Source organism: Oryzias melastigma, linkage group LG24, assembly GCF_002922805.2.
Source record: "Oryzias melastigma strain HK-1 linkage group LG24, ASM292280v2, whole genome shotgun sequence".
In the NCBI taxonomy this organism is placed as follows: domain Eukaryota; kingdom Metazoa; phylum Chordata; class Actinopteri; order Beloniformes; family Adrianichthyidae; genus Oryzias; species Oryzias melastigma.
Window position 1 is genome coordinate 23,709,731 of NC_050535.1, and position 20,331 is coordinate 23,730,061.

Below are 20,331 nucleotides of genomic sequence, written 5' to 3' on the forward strand. Positions count from 1 at the left end.
CGCGGCGCTCCTCATTCCAGGCAGGTGCAGGTGATTACCGGAGTCCGGACCGTGCCCGCCTTCAGTCCGGGAGCTCGTCACGGCAGCTCGTTCTGCGTCGAGGAGCCGCGGAGCCTCCGTGGAACCAGGATGCTTTTCCCGCCAGCCTCACCCGTGATGACCGCCGCGCACACCTGCTGACTCCGCTTCAACCATGGAGGAACGCAAGAGCCCGCTGGCCGCGTGCTGGCAGAACTTTCTGGCTTGCTTTAAAAGGCCGGGTCAGACTGAAAACGCGTCCAAACGCGAGGAGAAAGGAGCCACGGTGATAGCGAACCCCATCGCTCTGTCATCCAAGGACCCCAACTCTACCGGGGAAAGACCCCTGCCCCCCCTGCCGGGGAAGACCGGCGGGGAGTATTATGTGGCTCTGTACGACTACTCCGCGAGAACCGCCAACGACCTGAGCTTCAACAGCGGGGACACCCTAGAGGCGCTGGACAAGCGCACGGGGGAGTGGTGGCTGGCCAGGGCCCTGACCGGGATCTCTGCCTCCAAGCAGGGCTACATCCCCGCCAACTATGTGGCCCCTGTGGAGAGCATCAACGCAGAGCCGTGAGTACCGCAGCTGACGCGCTCAGAAGGACATCCAGTCTGTGTGTGCCGAGAACCTCACAGCCTTCCTGAATGAGGAGCTCAGGACATTCTGGAGGGCCATCACTTCACAGTAGAGGGTTTTAGTGCTGCCACAAACGATTATTTTATCAGTCGACTAATCCGATTACTTTTTCAGATTAGTTGACTAATCGGGTCATGCGCAAAGTGGATGTAAAACACGCATCTTAACCATTATTAGCTTTAAACTAACTAAAATAAAGACAATTAAGGTGATAGTTTATTAAACTTTTAAAGTCCTTAATCAGTTTCAGGTATTAAAACTAAATTAACCCTTTAACACCTGAGCTCCAGTGTTTCTGTTCTTTAATATGCGGTAACTTTTCAACCGTTAACACGATCATTCCAGTAGATTCTGAAGGAGTAAAGCAGCTCGGAGCAAAAAATGACTAATCAAGAAGAAGAAAACCATATATAAGTCGCTCTGGAATAAAAGTCGCACTTTAGGGAGAAAAATCTGGCGTTTCAGAACAAATCTGCCAAGCCCAGCGTAGCTAATAAAATAAATAATAAATACGATAATCCTAACCTTTTGATGTGTATAAGAAAACTATGACCGTTTAAGAGAAAAACAATCCTGTCCGTAGCAAATACTAACGCTAGGTACACGCTCTCTCCTGCAATTCCCACCAGACGCGTGTTTTTCTGCAACAGGAGCTTCTGCTATAGAGCATTTTTTGGTTTTTGCCATCATGGGTAAATTAATAACCTAAAGATATTACCCCATGTTTCTACGTTGATCTGTGTCTGTCTTTTTTTCTTTTTTTTCCATGTGTGTGTCTGTATTGTGTGGGTGTGTGTTTGTTGTGATTGTATGTTTATTTTCATCTCTACAGTCTGTTGAAATACAAGAAACATTATCGTATTCGTCAATTGCAGTGTTTTATCATGAAAAATTGGTTATATTTTGAAAATAAAGTGGATTTTCTCATGTATCTTGATGTAACTTCCTGCTAGAATTGACACGGATCACTTGCGATCTAGGCGCCAAAACAGTCCGCTGCACGGCGCGAGCCTTCCATGAAGGACCTCAGCGCTCCGCATCTGGTGTGAACCACACCATAGGTTAACAAGGGCGCTGAATAGAACCGGCCTCCATTCTGCTCGCTTCAGCGTCCAGTGTGAACTCAGATGCAGCGCCCTCTAGTGCTTACTCTGCTGTGACAAGTCTTCTGCCGCCTGATAGTTTTGTCACTTTGTGACACAAAGATGGAAAAATGCTCAAACTTCAGCCGGAAGTTTGTTTGTTCTTGTAAACATAGCAGGAAAAACCAGCTTAGAAGGAACAGGTTCCACCAACCCACCGAGGAGGAGGACATTCCTCCAATCGTCAGTCTGACCCTCAAGTTAGAAAGCAAATAAAGAAGCGGAGTCACTTTATCTCAGATCATCAAAAGCCTCCAAGTACTGCCTAACAAAGAGCTGGAGACCTAAACTGTCAGAAAACCTGTTTCCACCTTTCTTCAAATGGATGGAGTTAACTGCAGCTGAAGTGCAAAGGCTTCCAGCAGAGAATCTCATGATTGTTCCAGTTTGGAGATGATTAACCTGAAACCAACCACTTCCTGGTTACAGCTAATCATTAACACGTCCAAGTGGAGCCTTAAGACTGGCGGCGGGTAGAGACCTGGCCTGCTGGGACTCTTTCCTTCCTGTGACCTGTGGTCTGCTCAGAGAAGCTCACTTCATGTGTGAAACGCCCCGACTGCAGAGCTCCGGCGCTCTTTGCATTCCTGAAGACTGACAGACGCAGCAAACATTTGGAAACTCTTTAATAAGCTCTAAATATCTCAATGAAACAAAGACGTTCAATCATGAGCATTTCTTCATATATCCTACTTAATTTGGATACATTTTTCAACTCGGCAGCTTTTTTTTTTCTTTAACAGTTAGCAAAAGCATCCAAAGGTTAAATAGAAAATGTTTGCCCCCCAGGTTATTTTTTTTTTTTTTTAATCTGAGGATTTTAAAAAGTTTTCCACCAATTTAAAAGCAATAGGAAGTCCCACTCTCATGATCTTTTGACCCATTTCCCATGTTCTCAGTCGTCTTTTCATTACAATGATACTGTTTTTAGCCAAAGCCAAAAACCTGCGTTGTTTTCTAGGACATAGTTTCTGCAGAGCAGCAGGAGTTCATTAGAAATTCCTCGCTGCGTTGTGGGTGGGATCGTAAGCCCGCCCCCACTATCTCACGCTAGCTCACAGAGATCACACTTCCAGTGTAACATCAGCGGTGCAACAAAAATGGTGAGCGATTTCTATAGCGAAACAGATGGCAGCTCAAACGAGGAAAACAAAGGCCCAATCTGAATTCTTCCCTTCTCCGTTCCCCTTCCTTTTTCCCCCAAAGGGAGAATTATGGAAAAATAGTGTCTAATAATTCTGACATCACTTTCATTCCATGATGTTGACAAATAAATGCCAGTCTGCTAGCTTTAGCGTGGGGCTTCTAGTGCTAAACAACAGTGGTTTTATGACTTTCAAAAGATTATGCTGCAACAAAAAGTCATTACTTACATTTAAATGTACACTTCTGTGCTTGAGAGCACACCAACGTGAAGAAAAGTGCTTCTTGGCGCAATGTGGCTTAGCCTCAAAATGGAGGACTTTGTTTCCCACCGTTTGGAGGGTCAGGTTAAAAAAAAAAAAAAAAGATTTCCAGACACACTTGCACTAAAAATGCCCATTCAATTGAAGGGGAAGGGAGAAGGGGAGAATTCATATTGGGTCAAAGACATTGATGCATGTAGTTTTCTAAAAGTGGATGCATCAGAATAGAGCGGAGGCCTGCCGGTTGTAGCTGCTGCATCACAACTATAAGCTTTTCTCATCTGTTCCTGATTGAAATGAATACTCAGAAAAGCAACTTTTTATCTTCTTTATAGTTGTCCTTCATCATCAGAACAATGCTGCAAGAACACGCTAAAAAGATCAAAAACAGCATTATCTTCAGAATGTGTTTTAACATTTCATAGTAATGAGTTTATATGAAAACATTTTTAATTTAATTTCTGGCCTCTTGCTACAAATTACATTTCCAGTAAACCGGATGCTTTTATGTTGTCGATTTATGGTTTGTAAAAGGCTGAGGCTACAGACAGTGAAACCTTTATTGCTGTAACTGCTGTCATGTGTTACTTTATTTAAGGTGAACAACTTTGTTTCAGAAAATTAACCAGTTTGAATTTAAAGGAGATCCTTTTCTCTGGAAGTAAACGTTCTCTTCCAGATGTGATCAAACAGCTGTCCCTCTTTCTGAACAGCTCTGAAGGTTGGATGTGTTCTCACTCTGGTGCTTTTCACTCAGGTTTTCTTGCAAACAGACTAATTGACAGACGGTCATCTGAAATGTGACAGAGGTGAACTAATGACAAGAAGAAGTTTTTCGAGTTTCTTTAAAAAAGGTTTTAAATAAAAGTGTTTTTTTAAAACTAAGTTTTAGCATCCCAAAACCCACCTCTGATCTGTCCATGAAAAGGACTCCAGCAGTCTTTACAAGGGATTCTCTGAAGTTCTGATTTCGTGTTTGGGATCTTGCAGGTGGTATTTTCCGGACACTAAGAGGCTGGATGCTGAGAAGATGCTGCTGGCTGAAGGGAACTCTCATGGAGCTTTCCTCATCAGAGACTGTGAAAGTCAGAAGGGAGATCTGTCCCTGTCAGGTCAGTCAAAGAGCTTCATTTACAGAGGGCCAACTTTTTCCTGCAGGTCAGTTTCCCGTTAAAGGAAAAGATCTGACTTTATGTTGGTTTCAGCTGCAGAGCTGTAAATCACAGCACGCCGTTTTATCTTTTCAGGAAGCTGGAGGGTTCAGGTCAGGCAGGGTAATGACGGGCAGTTTAGGACCAAACATCAACATAAAAGCGGAGCAATAACTTTATCTCTCCGTCCTGTAATCTGATTTAGCTGCGTGGCCGGGTCCTTTCCTCACGCTGAATTCCTTCCGAGCCGGCTCAGTCTTCAGACCGGTTCACGATCCGTTTCCTCTCACACCCACTGTCGTCAGCATGAGTCACAGATTTGAATGTGACTATTATTTCAGTGATCCATCCAAAATGTCACAGAGCAAAGACTTGACTCTCTCTATTTTGGTTCTCCTGACTGTAATCTGGTTGGTCTTGGTTCTGCTCCACACGTTTCATCACACCTTCAGGAGTTTCTGACTCGTCCTCAAGTGTTTGCTTTTCACAGTCGAGCAAACATCTGCAGACACAGGAGCTGTTTTCATATTCACATGAGTTATGAGTCAGGATTTTCTCCACATCAATGATCTGTTGAAGCAGAAACTAAAGTTTGATCAGTTAAGTCTTGGAGAAGAGCCATTCTAAATAATGTATTTAATCACAGTCTGAATGGAACTGTATTTATTAGTTTTAACTTTAGTGCTTGTTGTTCTTTGATCTTCTTTCTTCACTAAGACCATAAAGGCTGACTGGGAAAAAAAATGCTCATTTTGAAGTGTTTTATTGTCTCATAAATAACACTTTACAATGTGCAGGTGGGGCTTTTCTTTTACTTTATTGGGTTTTGAATTGATTTCACTTTTTAAGCCTATTTGTTTCCATGCAGATCACAAACTTTATCTTGAAGCTTCTTTATTTTTTTAAAACCTGTCTGTGTTTCAGTCAAACTGAGTCCAGGAGACACTGGCTGCTCTGAATCATGCAAAACTTATAGTCATTCTGATGCATTAACCCAGAAAGACCCAGACCTATTTTTCCTTAAAAATAAAATGATGTTGAATGCACCACAAACCAAGAGGATCACGGAACCCATTTCTGATGTTTTTCTGTTGCACTGATGTCACCAAGACTTCTTATGGGTTAAGAGATCCCAAATCTAACAAAGTTTAAGTCATTCATTTTATTTACTCTAAAAGACTGATCCTTCTTTTTCAGTGTTGGACAGTGGGAAGGTGAAACATTACAAGCTGAGAAAAGCCACTAACGGCGACTTCTATGTGTCCAAGAACAAATCCTTTCCCAATTTGAAAGAGTTGGTGGAGTTCTACTCCAAGCAGCCTGACGGGCTGTGCGTGCGTTTGGGCCAGCCATGCAAAAAGGTAAGGTTTATTTGAGTTTTCCTGCCCCCAGCTGAAAGGGTTCGTCTCATCCAGACCGGCTCCTGTCCCTGCAGATGGAGGCCCCGCAGACCTTTGGGCTGTCCTACAACACAGTGGACATCTGGGAGATCGATCGCAGCTCCATCAAAATGCTGAAGCGGCTGGGAGCCGGCCAGTTTGGAGAAGTGTTCGAGGGCCTGTGGAACAACACCACGCCTGTGGCTGTGAAGACCCTCAAACCCGGTACACAGCATCATCACTTTGTTAAACTGTTCGTTTTTCAGAGTGGCCCTCAGCAGCAGATTTGATCATTCTAGATGTTTGAGCTGCTAAAGTCATAAAGGAGGTGGCTGGAAAGGAAGAACAGATTTTTTTCGAGAAAGCAGGAAGTTCAAATCCAACTGAACTTTGTTCACTTTTCATGGAGTTTGGTCAGATGTTATCACATGATGGCAATAAGGAACTTTTGTTCTTATCACTTTAATGTAAAACATTTGAAGTACACTCACTGTTTATGGTTTTTGTTTAGAAACCAAGCAAGTTCTTTAGACTAATAAAAGAAAAAGTCAGAAACAAAGTCACCAAGAAAACAACGGATATTACACAAAGAAGAGAGTAGACCAATGTCTGGTGAATACTTCAACAGGAGTGCTGAGATTGGGTCTTCGGTTTTCGGTTAGAACTTTTCACTTTTTTAGACTTTAAATTGTTTTAGTGATGAAAGCTTGTGAGAGGTAAAGTTCTGAACATGAACTCGAGCAGTTTGTCCTCCACGAAGAAGCTGAGAATACATTCACCCTTCAAGCACACTTCACATCCATGACCTGTTTTAAAGACCTGCTCCCAACTCTCAGGCTCGATGGATCCAGAGGACTTCCTGAGGGAGGCTCAGATCATGAAGAAGCTACGGCACCCGAAGCTCATCCAACTGTACGCCGTCTGCACGTTGCAGGAGCCCATCTACATCATCACGGAGCTGATGAAGCACGGCAGCCTGCTGGACTATCTGCAGAGTAAGAATACCTTCTTCTGAGCTCTCGTTGGAGGGATCGGGCTCTAGAGCTGCGCTTCAGCATGCATTATGGGATGCTGCTCAGACTAGATGCTGAAAGAAGAAAACAAGCTGGTTAAAAAAGAGAAAAGATTCAGGTTTCATTCTAAAATCAATAAAGGTGAAAATTTCAAGCAAGATGTGATGCATTTGATATAGATAAAAAGTAGTTCCTGCACCTGAAGGTCACAAACATGTTCCAGTGGGGTGAAAGAGTTTCTCCAGAAATCTTGTTTTAACAATTAAAAATATGAGTCATTTTGATCCTCATAACTTGGCCAAATGCAAAAAACAAAAAAAAACAAAAACAAAAAAAAACGTTTTTTTTGGCCTTTTAATTCCATAAAACAGTTTTTTATATTTACTTTCTTTATGGCAGGGGTGTAAAACTCAATAACACACAGGCCAAAATCCAAATCACACGGTAGGTCGCGGGCCGAACAGGGTAAATGTTTATTAAATACAAAACCTGAAATTATTAAAACTTTTAAACTTTAAAAATGTAACAAACATTGAATAAAAACAGACAGGAACATTTTTCTAGAACAAATCAAATCTTAAATAACTTTGAACATTTTGCACTCTATAATAACTTCTGTCAAAATTATACAAGTTAGAAATAAAGTAAATGTTAAAAGAAAAAGAACTTCAAATTTCTTAACTTGTGTCATTTTTATAAAAACACATTTTTACTTTTAGATATCTGAAAAGTTTTGCTCTCCATAAAAGAAATCCGGTCACAATAAAACAAGATAATATCAGGCCATTGATGATGATGATGATGATGATGATGATGATGATGATGATAATATAAAATGATCTGAGGGCCGGATATAATTACCCCGCGGGCCAGATCTGGCCCCTGGGCCTTGACTTTGACACGTGCTTTATGGGGTCAGGGTTGCTGGAGCCTATCCCAGACACTGTTGTGCTATTGCAGGACCACACAACCACACGCCAAGGGACAATTTAGATCAGATAATTCTTGTAAAACATCTCCACAGACCCAAAAGATCCTTGGAAGATGAAGGTGGATGTCCACAGAGTTCCGTTTCCAAAATGATTATGAGGACTTTAAAGGAGGGAAAACATTTGAGTGCACAATTAAAAAACACATTGCAGCTTAAATGGTTTTGAAATATTGACAGTTTTGGTTTTGATTTACAAGGATTTAAGTTCAGGAAGTCAAAGACTCATATGGATCCAGGACACAGTTTTACCCGTCACATCCCCTGAGTTCAGTCATGCTCAGAACCAGCAGGTCAAAGGCTAAGATAGGCTTAACAAAACTCAACTGCTGCTTTGAAAAGTTAGGTTTTTTTCTTCTGTAATGAAGCTCTCTGAGCATAGAGACAGAATCAGTGTAACGTCATGGAGTCAGTCAGCAAAACAGGTTTAGAAGACATGCTGCATCAAAGTCAACAAAACTAAAGAAGCTAAAGGTTTCTAAAGGCATCTCCTTCATGTCTCATCAGAGGCAGAGCGGTCATCTCCATGCTCCAGAGACGAGTTCACACTTATGTCTTTAATCTGCCTTCAATTATGAAAATTTAAGACATATAGAGTCTTTGGTTTCCTTTAGCTGTAAGTCATAGTCATAAAAAACAATGATGAGGATTAATGTGACTGTAAAAATGTGTGGCCTTAAAGGCTGATCAGTTCAGAATCATCTTTATCATGTTCAAGTTTCTCCTGTTTGTGGTTAACAGTCATTCCTCCAGCAATACAAACCACCAGTATTGAGGTTTTATTGAGGACATGGATTCTATAGTGACACTTCCTGTTGCTCTTCATGATTGTGCTCCGGACCTCCAGAACATCTGCCTGTTGGCTGAGGTTGTTCCACGTTTGGCTGTCTTGGTAATCTTGTGTCGGTGTTAAGAAGCCTTTCCTGATCCAGAGCGACCCAGAATCACAGCAGCTCACTTCTCTGAGCTGTAGTGTATGCAGCACACGCCCACGTGTCACCAGCTCTGACAGACGTTAGTCATGTGACATCACTCAGTGTGCCGTGCTTTCTGCAGCCCTGTACATTCTTAAGCAATGAGTGAGGTTTATTTTTGCAGCAAAGGGGGTGGAGCTTCATATGGTTACAGATTATCTGACAGACGAGATCTGTTTGACAATGTTATGAATGAAAATAAAATATGAAAACATTTCAGGAGTAAAAAAAATGTAAATGGTTCCTTCTCATTCAAATCTGACTTTAGGTCAGTGAAAATCTTGATTTCAAGCATAGTTTACTCTCATTTTATTCATATGCGACTGTAAAGAAAAGTTTTGTTTTCCTTAAAATCAATATAAGTGTATACAGTCTGAGCTGAAAACATACAAGACTGCACAAATGAACAGCTTACAATGTTACCACTAAATCCTTTAATAGTCACACTCTCTTATTGTCAGATAATTCCCAGAGATCTTTTAATTATGATGATGTTGTTTAGTCAAAATAAATAAACTTGTCGTTTTCTCGAACATAGTTTCTGCAGAGCGGCAGGAGTTCATTACAAATTCACCTCACAGTTGTGGATGGGACTGTTGGCAAGGAGTAAGCCCGCCCCCACTTCCCGTCATCCATTGGTTTCCATGCTTTCCCACCAGCTTACAGCTCCTCACACCTCCTTCCCAGAAACTCTCTCTCCTCTTGCACTCCTGACTGGAGGAAGGAGGAGCTTGTGGCCCTCAAGTCTTACTGATGGGTCATAATTATGCTCTTTTTTTTTCCAACAACATTGTAGTGTCTGCTCCTCATCCACAACACTTTTAAATAAATACTCATAAATGCAGTTCTAATCTTAATTTTATTTAAATATGCCCTCCATGATCAGGAAAAATGCTACAAGAACAAGTTAAAAACACCATTTGTTGAGGTCTCCCTTTTATGATGGATTTTTGATTGTTTTGTAGTCTCTTTAATTTATTCATTTCATTTTAAAACCCAAGAGTTTATTCTCCAGAAGTTATTTTTCAGTTTAATTTCCTTAATTCTAATGCATGACACTAATAATGACTGTAAATACTTGTTGCTTCATCTCCATTTCTGCGTGCGGCTCAGAGCTCCTATTTATAGCCTCACCGCTCTGAGTCATTCGTTTTCTGGGTTTCTGGGCGGCCTGAAGCCGTCACTGACTGGTTAACCTACAAAAGAAATGTTTTTTTCTGCTATCAACCAATCTACATCGCATGCTCGAGGGGGTGAGGGGCTCTGGTTGGAAGCAGTAGTTGGCTTTAAAACTGCTGACCAAATCTCCAGGAACACGTTGTGGTTCTGGCACCACGCTGTCTGATGTCAGGAGGTTCATCCCTGCTGACACGCCGTGGTCCAGTCTTTACTAGGGTTGGGCACCAATGGGTTCTGATGCGGTTCCGGTTCTACCGCGGTTCTTTTGTTTCGGTTTCGGTTCCCTTTCGGTGCTTATTGCGGTACTTCAGTAATAAAAAATAATGCCTTTATCTTCCTAAACCCAAAGCAGAACGGCTTCAAACAAGCGCAGACTCCCTCCTGTCGTGCAGCTGTGCGCACGTAATATAAAGCATAATGTAGCGTCCCTCCAGACTGATGCACCGAAACTCCAAAGCTTTTTAATGCTCTTTATTCTGGTTACTGTCGGCCGTAACCAACGCCGTACAACTTGCAGCAACTTCAGAACCGAACCAACAGGGGAGAGCGCTTCCCCCAAAACATTCTCATTCCCTCGCGCCTGCACAGCCCACCCTCTTTTTCCTATTCAGCCAATAGCTGCGCCATACCAGTCCAAACCCCCCGACAACAGGCTGAGTGACAGAACAAGGGCCAATCAGCGTCTCCTACGGTGCATTCACTGAACCCTGGAATCCAGAATGCACCCATACAGTTACCCAGCAGAACTCAGTCCGCTACACTAATATAAAACTCCGTCTTAAATAAACTTAAACGTCCTTGAAATTTTAGCCTGACGTTTTATTAAATTAAATCAGGAATGTGGCATTCATTTGCAGTTGTTTTTGGGCAAAAGCAATATTTTATTTCAATAAAATAAGGCGGAAGATAAATGTCAATCACACGGCTGCAAAGCGCAGCAGATGATGACGACCCGCTGTGGTGGTGGGCGGAGCCGAGCCGAGCTTTCTGCTATTAGCAGCCCAACAAGGAGGAAACGATTCATTGTTTCATTTTGGGATGGGGCTCCAGCGTTGTTTAAAAATTGCGGAAACTCCACTATTCACAGCGAAAGTCCCGCCCACCGACGTTGCGGAAGCCGACCATCTCGGCAGTTTTATATGAGCCCGCCCACGAACACAAGAAAGTAAATAGATAGGCTGAATCGTAAAAAATCAGAAGGGAGTACAAGTGATTGACATGTCCACAGACAAATGAAACTTCAATGAACTTTGGAACCGAAATCCGGCACCGTTTGCAGCCGCATCTTTCGGTTTCGGTAGAACCGCGCAAATCATAACGGTTCCTACTTGGAACCGAACTTCGGTGCCCAACCCTAGTCTTTACAGAACTGCATCAATAGCTCTTTTCTAATGTGTCTTGTTTTCTTTTTTCTCTGTAGATGATAAAGGTGTCACTTTGGGCATCTCGGACCAAATCGAGATGGCCGCTCAGGTGGCGTCCGGCATGGCGTATCTGGAGCTGCAGAACTACATCCACAGAGACCTGGCAGCCAGGAACGTTCTGGTGGGGGAGAACAACGTCTGCAAGGTGGCAGACTTTGGCCTTGCTAGGGTCTTCATGGTGGGTTCCCCCTGCAGGAAACCAGATTCTGAGTGGAAGGGGTATAGGGCTCTGATGGTTCTGTAAAAACCCAGGTGTGAGTTTCTACAGAACCATCAGAGCCCTGCACGAGTCTGAACCCAGATGTGGGTTTTTCCAGACCTCAGCAGCCTTTCAGTGCTGATTCATGTCTTTACTGCATCCTGGCTTATTCGTTTCCCTGGTGTGTTTTTCAGAAAGAAAGTGAAAACGTGTATGAGGCCAGGGAGGGAACCAAGTTTCCCATAAAGTGGACCGCACCAGAGGCCATGCATGAGAACCGATTCACCATCAAGTCTGATGTCTGGTCCTTTGGCATTTTGCTGTATGAGATCATGACGTTTGGGCACATGCCTTATCCAGGTAAGAACGCGTTCAAATGACGGCACAGTCGTCTCATCTGTTGGTGTAGTTTCTGTTAAGGTGCATTCACACCGAACGCACTTCTTGAGGCAGTGGTGGCCAGTTTCAATGACAAGTTAAGAGAACAGACGTGACATGAGGCGATCTCAAGTCCCGCGGCATGAAGGTCTGACAGCAGCTCGATTTGAGCAACGACTTGCCAATCAGGCGGCGCAGCCAAACTTTAAATATCTGAAGTTTGACAGGTCGCCGTGTCGCATCTACCAATCAGGAACTCAGCTTGATGCACATGATGTTTTTCAGTAACTCGATCAGCGGGTAGAATACTAGTCCAAAGCGGGCTTCTTTTTTATTAACCTGCTGGAGCCGCAGGATGCAGAGCTTTCTGGGTACTTTGAGGTGAAGGCAGGATAAACTCTGGACAGATCTCCGGCTTTCTCTCCCGCGGTGGAGCTCCCTCACTCGATATGCTGGCAGACAGAGACGCTGTGGGGGGCAGAGGCTGCTGGCTCATCGAGACATAAAAAAAATGAAGGTTTCCTCATTTTATTTTGCCCCCTCGGGTTAATACGAGACAGAGAGCCTTCAAGCTCAGCCACAGAGACACAGAAACACTGTGGAAGCGGCTGTCATACAGACACAGCCCCTGTACCGGGAAATTTGTCGCACTAATCATGTTTGGTGTGAAAGCCTTTAGGCTAATATAAAATGCTGCTACTCTCCACGCCAGCATCAGCTGGTTCACGTTGATCACGTGAACGGTTGAAGGTTTACAGTACGTCAAAGAGTGTTATTTTGATGCAGCCTGCCACATCTTCAGTGTTAAAGGGTAAATAAGCGTCACTGTCAGGCCTCTGCTCAGCCTGGGGATGAAGTTCCATCATCTGAAACACATCTGCACTGAGGAGCAGGGCTGGGATTCCTGTTGTTTACTCCTTCTGTCCTTCCATTTTTCTTCTAGGAATGTCCAACGTTCAGGTGATTCAGAAAATCCCTACGGGCTACAGGATGCCCTGCCCCCCCAACTGCCCCAAGATACTGTATGACATCATGGTGGATTGCTGGAAGGAGAACGACCAGGACCGGCCTACGTTTGAGACCCTGCAGTGGAAACTGGAGGATTATTTTGAAATGGACATGAACTCCTATGATGATGCTAGCCGTTATTAGAAATGAAGTTATCTGTAGGCCTAATTACACTGAATCTATAGCAGGTTCATTTCAGACCCTCCGGGAAATTTGAGATGAAGGATAGAAGGATTCATGCTGAATCTGACGCACAGAGACTGGTTAAAGCAGCAGTTCATGCCAGCATTCCTGCTCTTATGTAGAAACTGAATGCAGTTCCAGACCAACAGAATGTCTTTCCCCATACCTGAAGCATCGACACAAAGTGTGTCTATCTGTGGATCTGGAGCAACAGGTTCTGTTGGTTTCTGGCATTGTGCACATTCTTTCCACTGGTGACGAGTCAGACGGCTTCAGGAAGCCTTTTGAGAGAATGGAGGCTGGGTTCACTTTAACCTTCACCACGTTTGAGCACTGGCTCTGTCCCGCCAAATCCTGCAGGAAAAGAAAGAATCGCTTGAGTTGATGTTAACAAGAAATTTCCGATCACTTGTGGCGATGAAGTAAAAAGAATCATACAGATGTAAGCCTTTTGTGATGCCAATGATCACATCCGCTGATTTGGATGAATCTGTTGACAGAGTTCAGGTGAATCTCCACCTTTGTGCTTCGTCTGCAGCATGTCTGCCCACTGCACCACAGCGCCGCACCCACCGAGGATTGATGCTTCATTTGTGTGTGAACTGCACTCCCCCCACTGTCCTTCATCTGCTGTTTTTAATGTTCTGGATCTTTAATTGTGTTTGAGAGCTAGAAAAATGTTAATGTGAATACGTGTTTTAACTTAATTACCATAATATGATTAAATTACTTTTAATAAGCAGTACATGGTTGGGTTTTTATTTGGAGCTTTTCTACATATTGGTATCTCGTGTGAAGACTGTTCATAAGGTATACATGACTCTGTTTTAGGTACAGGGAAAAGGCATACTGAACCCTTGGATTTTCAACAATTCTTCCCCATCAATCTTGTATTCCTACAAAGAGATCTTTGACTTTTCCTTGAGAGGCCTTTTGAGGGTCGTTCTGTGCTGATGTCTGTTTTAGACCTTCAAATAAGAAGAAACAGAAGGACCCTGGATCTCCATCGTGAGCCCAGGACTGGACTGAGTTCTTCAGAGGATGTGGCGAGCTGCTGATCAAAACCACTTTATTTGTACAAGACAAACCTGCACATAAATCTTGAACAAAGTTTATTCTTTAGAAACTCTCAATAAGTTAGACATGACGCTAAAACCTAGCGATGGTTGGATTTTATCACTGGAAAATATTTGCTCAAACAGTGGGTGCTGTTTTGCTGTGCGAACCCCGAAAGGGATAAGCCGAAAGTGAAGAAGAAGACTGGCAAATAAATGAACTTCAACACAGTTTGTTGATTTTATGTTAATGTGTGTCTGTGTGGGTCACTTCTTTACAAATGTTACTCCCTTCATCTAACCTTGGTTATCAAGCACTGTTACTATAAAGAAAAGAGCAGCTGCTTTTTGAGACAAATGTGGAAGAAAGGGCAAGTTACAGTTCCCAGAGTGGCCACATGGTGGAGCCAACACTTCTTAAATTTCTGCTCTAAGAGCTCCTGATGTTCTAGTGGAACCTCCAGCTAACCAGATGAGTAACAGTGAGATAACTACAGTAATAAGAAGCTGAACAGGCAGCAGTAACAATAATGACAGTCGTCTAAGGAGAAGAACTCGTAGATTTACAGAATGTGCAGGATTCCTCTGAGAAACTGTTGAAGGAGCTGCTCCAGTTTGTGTGGAAAGTTCAACAGTAAATCATTGTGATTAAAAACAGAACAAGCGACGAGGAATGTGCTCGTTTCAGAGGCATGTCAACAAGGCGGATGTGCTCCACAGAGCCACATCAGATCACACTAGGATCACATCTGATCTGAATGCATGAGTTACACACAATCCAGCACCTGCGCCTTTGACTACCAAAGTATCATAGCAAACCGAGATAAAGCTTTTTTCTCTCTCTACTTCCTGATAATGACAGAACGTCCAAAGAGTTTATGTTTAGAAAAGAGCAGGAGGGACACACCAGCAGTAACAGGAACTGTATAGGAGCATCATCTTACTTATTTTCTCGATTTGCTTTCCGCACTCACAGATTTAATAAACAACACTGCCCCCTAGTGGTAAAAATAGTAAGTTACCCCATAAGAACCAAAACCCATTTTGCATTGTTTTTTAACTTGTTCTTTCCACAGCTGAGCAGACAGATCCGAGCTGAACGCCTCTTGTATTGGAAAGATTTTACTGTTAATATGAGTCTTCTGACACACGAGGTGCATGTTTGCATACACCCTGTTGTATCCAGACCAAAAATAAAAGGAACGCTCCTCTAGGGAAAAACGACAGACGTTTCTTGCTCTTTAGTTTGCTTTATTATCACACACACGGATCAACAACGCGGAACTCTTTCTACCGTTTCAGAACTGACTTTCTCTCTCTTTTACAACACACAAGCGCCCTCTAGTGGATAGGCGGGGAACATCCAGGCATGCTTTTCAAACAATGGTTAGGACACCACACACCCCTTTTGTATACATCTGTTGTTGGATCGAATGGAAATTAAGACAGAGAGACCTCTGTTCCATTCTGATCATCCAATTACAGACAAAAAGATCCATGAACGTCTTTGTTTTTCTCGTCTGAGGTGGAATCTGGATCAAATATGTACGGCTGCTCACCGTTTATGCTGCACCGTTAATGTTAGTTCATGGAGGGACTGTGAGCTGGCGAGAGAGAGCTTAAACAAAAGGATGATGGGAAACGAGGGAGGTTCATTCTGCACAACTCAGAGGTGAATTTCTGATTTCCTACCACTTTGCAAAAACAGTCTTAGAAAACAACTGTACTTTTTAAAAATGTTGTCTAAAAATGGCATAATCAAACAGATAACAGGAGTGGGTCCTTAAGTGATCTTTCTAAGCTCTCCCTAGAGGTGAATGAAGGTTCAACACCCTTCCGTACCCTTCTGTTGCCCAACAATGGCAAAGATAGGCTCCAGCAACTCCATGAAACCGATTCGGTGGGTTTGGAGAATTACCGGATGGATAATGGTTCATTTTGAGGGAAAAGAAAACAGGATGGGGCAGAGATGCATTTTGTGTAATGAAAAAAATGTTTTTTTAAGGGATATGATATGTCAATTTCTACCCATCCGTTAAAATCATTTCTATAGTATAAACAATTTAACATTGCCAACTGATTGAAATAGCTTAATGCCAATACTGATTTTTTTTTTTTCACCCAAACAGTTGAAAATGAAAAAATGAAGTGGTCCTCTGATGTGGATCCTGGTGATCTGCCATCACAGTCGTGTCCTTGTTGTCGTGGTCCTGCAGGAATGTCTTCAGGGTCAGTTTAGTGAGGAAAAGTCTGATTTACAGCCTAATCACATTGTGGTGATGGGTTAGGGGAGCTTCCAGAAGCCGTCTCCGTCTCCGTTGGAGAAGGCTGGCGGTATGATGGATGGACTCTTCCCAGGCAGCTCTCATTGATCCCCCGGGCTCTAATGCCCCGAGCAGAAACCAGCATGGAAACATCTTATCAAAGATGAATGAGCTGCTCCTGGGGTCTGCAGCCTCCTCTCTGCAGCTCCAAACCAGCACATCTCCACTGTGCATCAGCTGGCAGCAGCAGTAACAGATTCGTGGCTGAATGTTGGTGGAAATGGGAATTAATTAGCAAAGCCACAGTCTCCATGATCCCCTCATTAGTACCTCTTTATCTAATTATCTTCACTCAGTTGGGGTGTAGGATAGGCAGCAGCATTAGAATGAGATCAAACCAGGACAATAAGGTGTGAAAGTTCAATATGAGAAAGTATTTTTCATCCTTGGAAAGCATCAGGAATGGAGTGAAGCAATGATGCATGCAGAGAAACAGGAACACAATCAGAGGCTGCAGAAGGCCGTCTGCATGGAACTGCATGTGCAAGACTCAGTCTTACTTCAGTCAGATTTCTCTGAGCGATCCCACATCATTTTCTGAAAATTGTAGCTGCAAAATGTCACCTAAAGAGCCTCGTCTGCAGTAAAAATTCTCTGTACAATCATATCAGTAAAAATAATGACATTTAACCCTCTGATGTCCTTGGATCCGATGAGATTAATCACTACAGATGGACATGCAGGATTTTTACTATTGTCCAAGATACGTAAAGAGTGATGCCATATTGGACCGGTATGAAAACAATGAGACTTGTCTTAGCAGACAGCAAAAATGACCATAAAATGCATAATTTTGGTCCAACTTTAAGAAGGAAAAACTCTGATCATCAGAAAAATAACTCCCAGGTCCTGGTAATAGTGTTTTACGGGTCAAACAACATGTCCCGCTCCGCCCACCAGACGGGGATTCAGCGCTGATGGACTCTTCCATCTTCACTACTGAGGAAATCCTGATTAGTTTATTTATCTCCACTTAGTAATCTGATTACCAGCAGGTCGTCTGGTCTGATCTGAGGTCTAATGTAACGAGATTAGATCTTTTTTTTTTAATTACACAAAATATTGACTGTCTCTAAGTTTATTTCTCCCCCTGAATTCACTGTTGGGTAACCCCTCCTTAGTTTGTTCTTCTTCTGTGGTTTCTTCTTTATATGTTGGGCGCTCGCTTTCCCTCTCCCCTTCCTGTTTTACTGTTCGGTGGGAGAGGTGGGTGTCCTGTAACGTTTACAACATGAATCCTCATTTAATTTTAGTTATGCCCATAATTCTGTTACTGAAAAAATCCAAAAACGTTTATTTTATTTTATTTTGATGTAAGAATTAGCTGATCTCCCTCTACCTGTCACTCTCATCTAGGAGCTAAAACGGGCAGCTAACACGCGATTTCTGTGTCTTTCCTTTCTGGAAAATTGTCAGGTATGTGTTAGAGTTTTGTCGCCCGTTGGGGGCCCTTCCTGTTTTACTGTTCGGTGGGAGAGGAGCTAAAACGGGCAGCTAACACTGTGATTTCTGTGTCTTTCCTTTCTGGAAAATTGTCAGATCCGCAATAAATGGAGGTGATCTCCGAGGGTGCTGCTGTACTTCCACGTCTTTCGTTCCAATAAACACAACGCAGAATCGATCCGGTTACACTAACACACAAACAAATACCACCATCATCCTCCATAAACATAAAGATCGATGGTTCTGCTGGAAAACATGGAAATAGTGAGAAGTCTAAAGCTGTCATTGTTCATTATTGAGAGTAAACTCACTCAGATCTTGTTAAAACGTTTTCTGGAAGTTCTCCTTTATCAGCTGACAGCAATAACTTACTAGTGAAAAGTCACATTCTAGTTTTTCCAGATGTGTTTGTACAATTGTAACACAGCAGTAAACAGACATCTATACCATTCCAATATGGCGGCCAAATATGCGGCTGCAACAAGCTAGCATGTCACCTCTAGTGATATATCTCATTGTTTGGATCAGCATAGCTAATAAGCTTAGTTCTAAACGTATCACTGCAATATAAAGATGTATTATTTCATATTCCAGATACAACTTGCAGTCCACTTTTTTACATTTTATCCTGTGTAAGTGTAGATAATTCGGTTGTCTTGGTTAACGCTCTGTTATCAGGTTATGTCCACAGCTGTTTTCTGCTGGTAACATCTCACAATCAATTTAAAAGTCTTGTTTTCTGTTCATCCTTGTAAGGTATTATTTTGTTTTCCGTTTATTTATTTATTTTTAAATGGTATATACTCATCCAACACTTCACTATCCTCTTAGAAAATGTTTCAAAGACTTTTTCAGCTAGTCAAGATGGAGTGACGACAGCAAACGGATGAAGTCTAAAGACCAGCTCCACGTCTCTCATTAGGATCCCAGTTTTCTGTTTTTATACGACTTGCAGACCACGATCCCTTTAGATTTTGAGCGGAAGTTTGGGCACCCCTGCTTTAACCATTTGAGGTTGCATTCATATGGTGAAACATGTTTAAGTCACACCTACTGTTAGTCAAGTTCTGCACAGGATAAAAAGACCAAAACAATTTTCTTCGGGGGTCAAGTGAGTAAACAGTCAAAAGTTCAAAAACAAATCTAATTTCTAAAGGTAACTCATGTCAGTACGGGCCAGTCCTTACACCTTACTAGCAGCTAGAGTGATGTAAGGGCGCCACAGGGCAGCATCACCCATACATAAGAAGTGTTTGTAACTTATCTTTCTAAATACTCCATGATAAATTTACCACATTCACAACAAAGGTATGTTTCATTTTCCTGTTGTCCCTCAAGCTGGCTGTACGAGTCTGAAGGGAACTGCAAGTTACACCTGTGCTACAGTTAAGGTGCAGCCCCTCCTCCCTCCACAGACTTGGACAACCCAAAAACACCTTCATTGTCTTTTTGCTTTTGACGCCACTGGACTGTCTTTATCTTATTGTTTAGCTTTGGGTGTGTTGCTCTTTCTCAATCCTCCTGATGTAGCTCATTTGTCTGTGTTTGCAGGCTGACTCGGCAGCAGCTGAACAGTCCAACTCGTCCACTGAATGTAGTTTCTGTCACACAGAGGGGGTTCTGAGTCTAACCAACGATTTTAAATTAAACTTAGTGTCAACTCATTAGAAACGTTAAAGATTCATGATGAACTCAGCTAACTCTAACTCACACGTTGTATGAATTCTTCCCACCCACAGACAGTTCCTTGTTTGAGTCTGTTCCTGTCACTCCCAGCCTCAATTAAAGATACAAATCTATGCATTTTAATGGGAATTATAGCAGCCAATTCCATGTCCTGGGTCGTTAAAGATTTATTCTCGTTCTGGAAATTGATTTCTTCTCATTTCCCATTAATGCTGCTGTTTAATGAAACACTGAGGATAAAAGTGTGGGTACTTCTCAGTTCCTCTGCTCATTCTTTTGTTTTAGCAGAATGAAGCATTTCTTCAATGGTTTGAACTCAGCTTTCCCGTTTTACATCTGTTTAGAAGTGTTGACAGTCAACCAAAGCTTTGGTTTTCTCCTGGAGCTCTCGAATGTGTTTCAAAGTGAGCATTACTTTGGTGTGCTACACTGAGTTAGCAAACGTCAAAAGCACAGTTGAGATTGCATGGGATTGCGCAATCTCACATGAGGCAGAGCTCAGTCCTGCCTCACCTCACAGCCTGTGCTGTAATTGAAGAGGAAACTGTTGTTCACAAATGTTCACGCCTGACTTCAGTCTAACTTCCTCTTGTATTTCCCATAACTTCATTGAGACTCATCAGTTTTATTCCTCTGTCATTTCTCTGAGTGTCTCCCTTCTTTTTCAAAATGAAACCAGAACAGTTCTCCTCCATTCCTCATCATCCTCTCTCTCCCCAGGACCTTATTAAACAGTACCGG

The 20,331-nt window shown here is 42.6% G+C and overlaps 1 protein-coding gene across 1 annotated transcript; it reads left to right on the forward strand.

The window, feature by feature from the left end:
• Positions 1-13,827, forward strand: frk (fyn-related Src family tyrosine kinase). Its single transcript, XM_024291766.2, has 8 exons — positions 1-594; positions 4,197-4,318; positions 5,555-5,718; positions 5,793-5,961; positions 6,573-6,731; positions 11,311-11,492; positions 11,708-11,873; positions 12,835-13,827. Exons 1-8 carry the CDS (start codon positions 194-196, stop codon positions 13,041-13,043), a joined length of 1,572 nt encoding a protein of 523 aa, XP_024147534.1. The 5' UTR covers positions 1-193; the 3' UTR covers positions 13,044-13,827.
• The last annotated feature ends 6,504 nt before the right edge of the window (positions 13,828-20,331 follow it).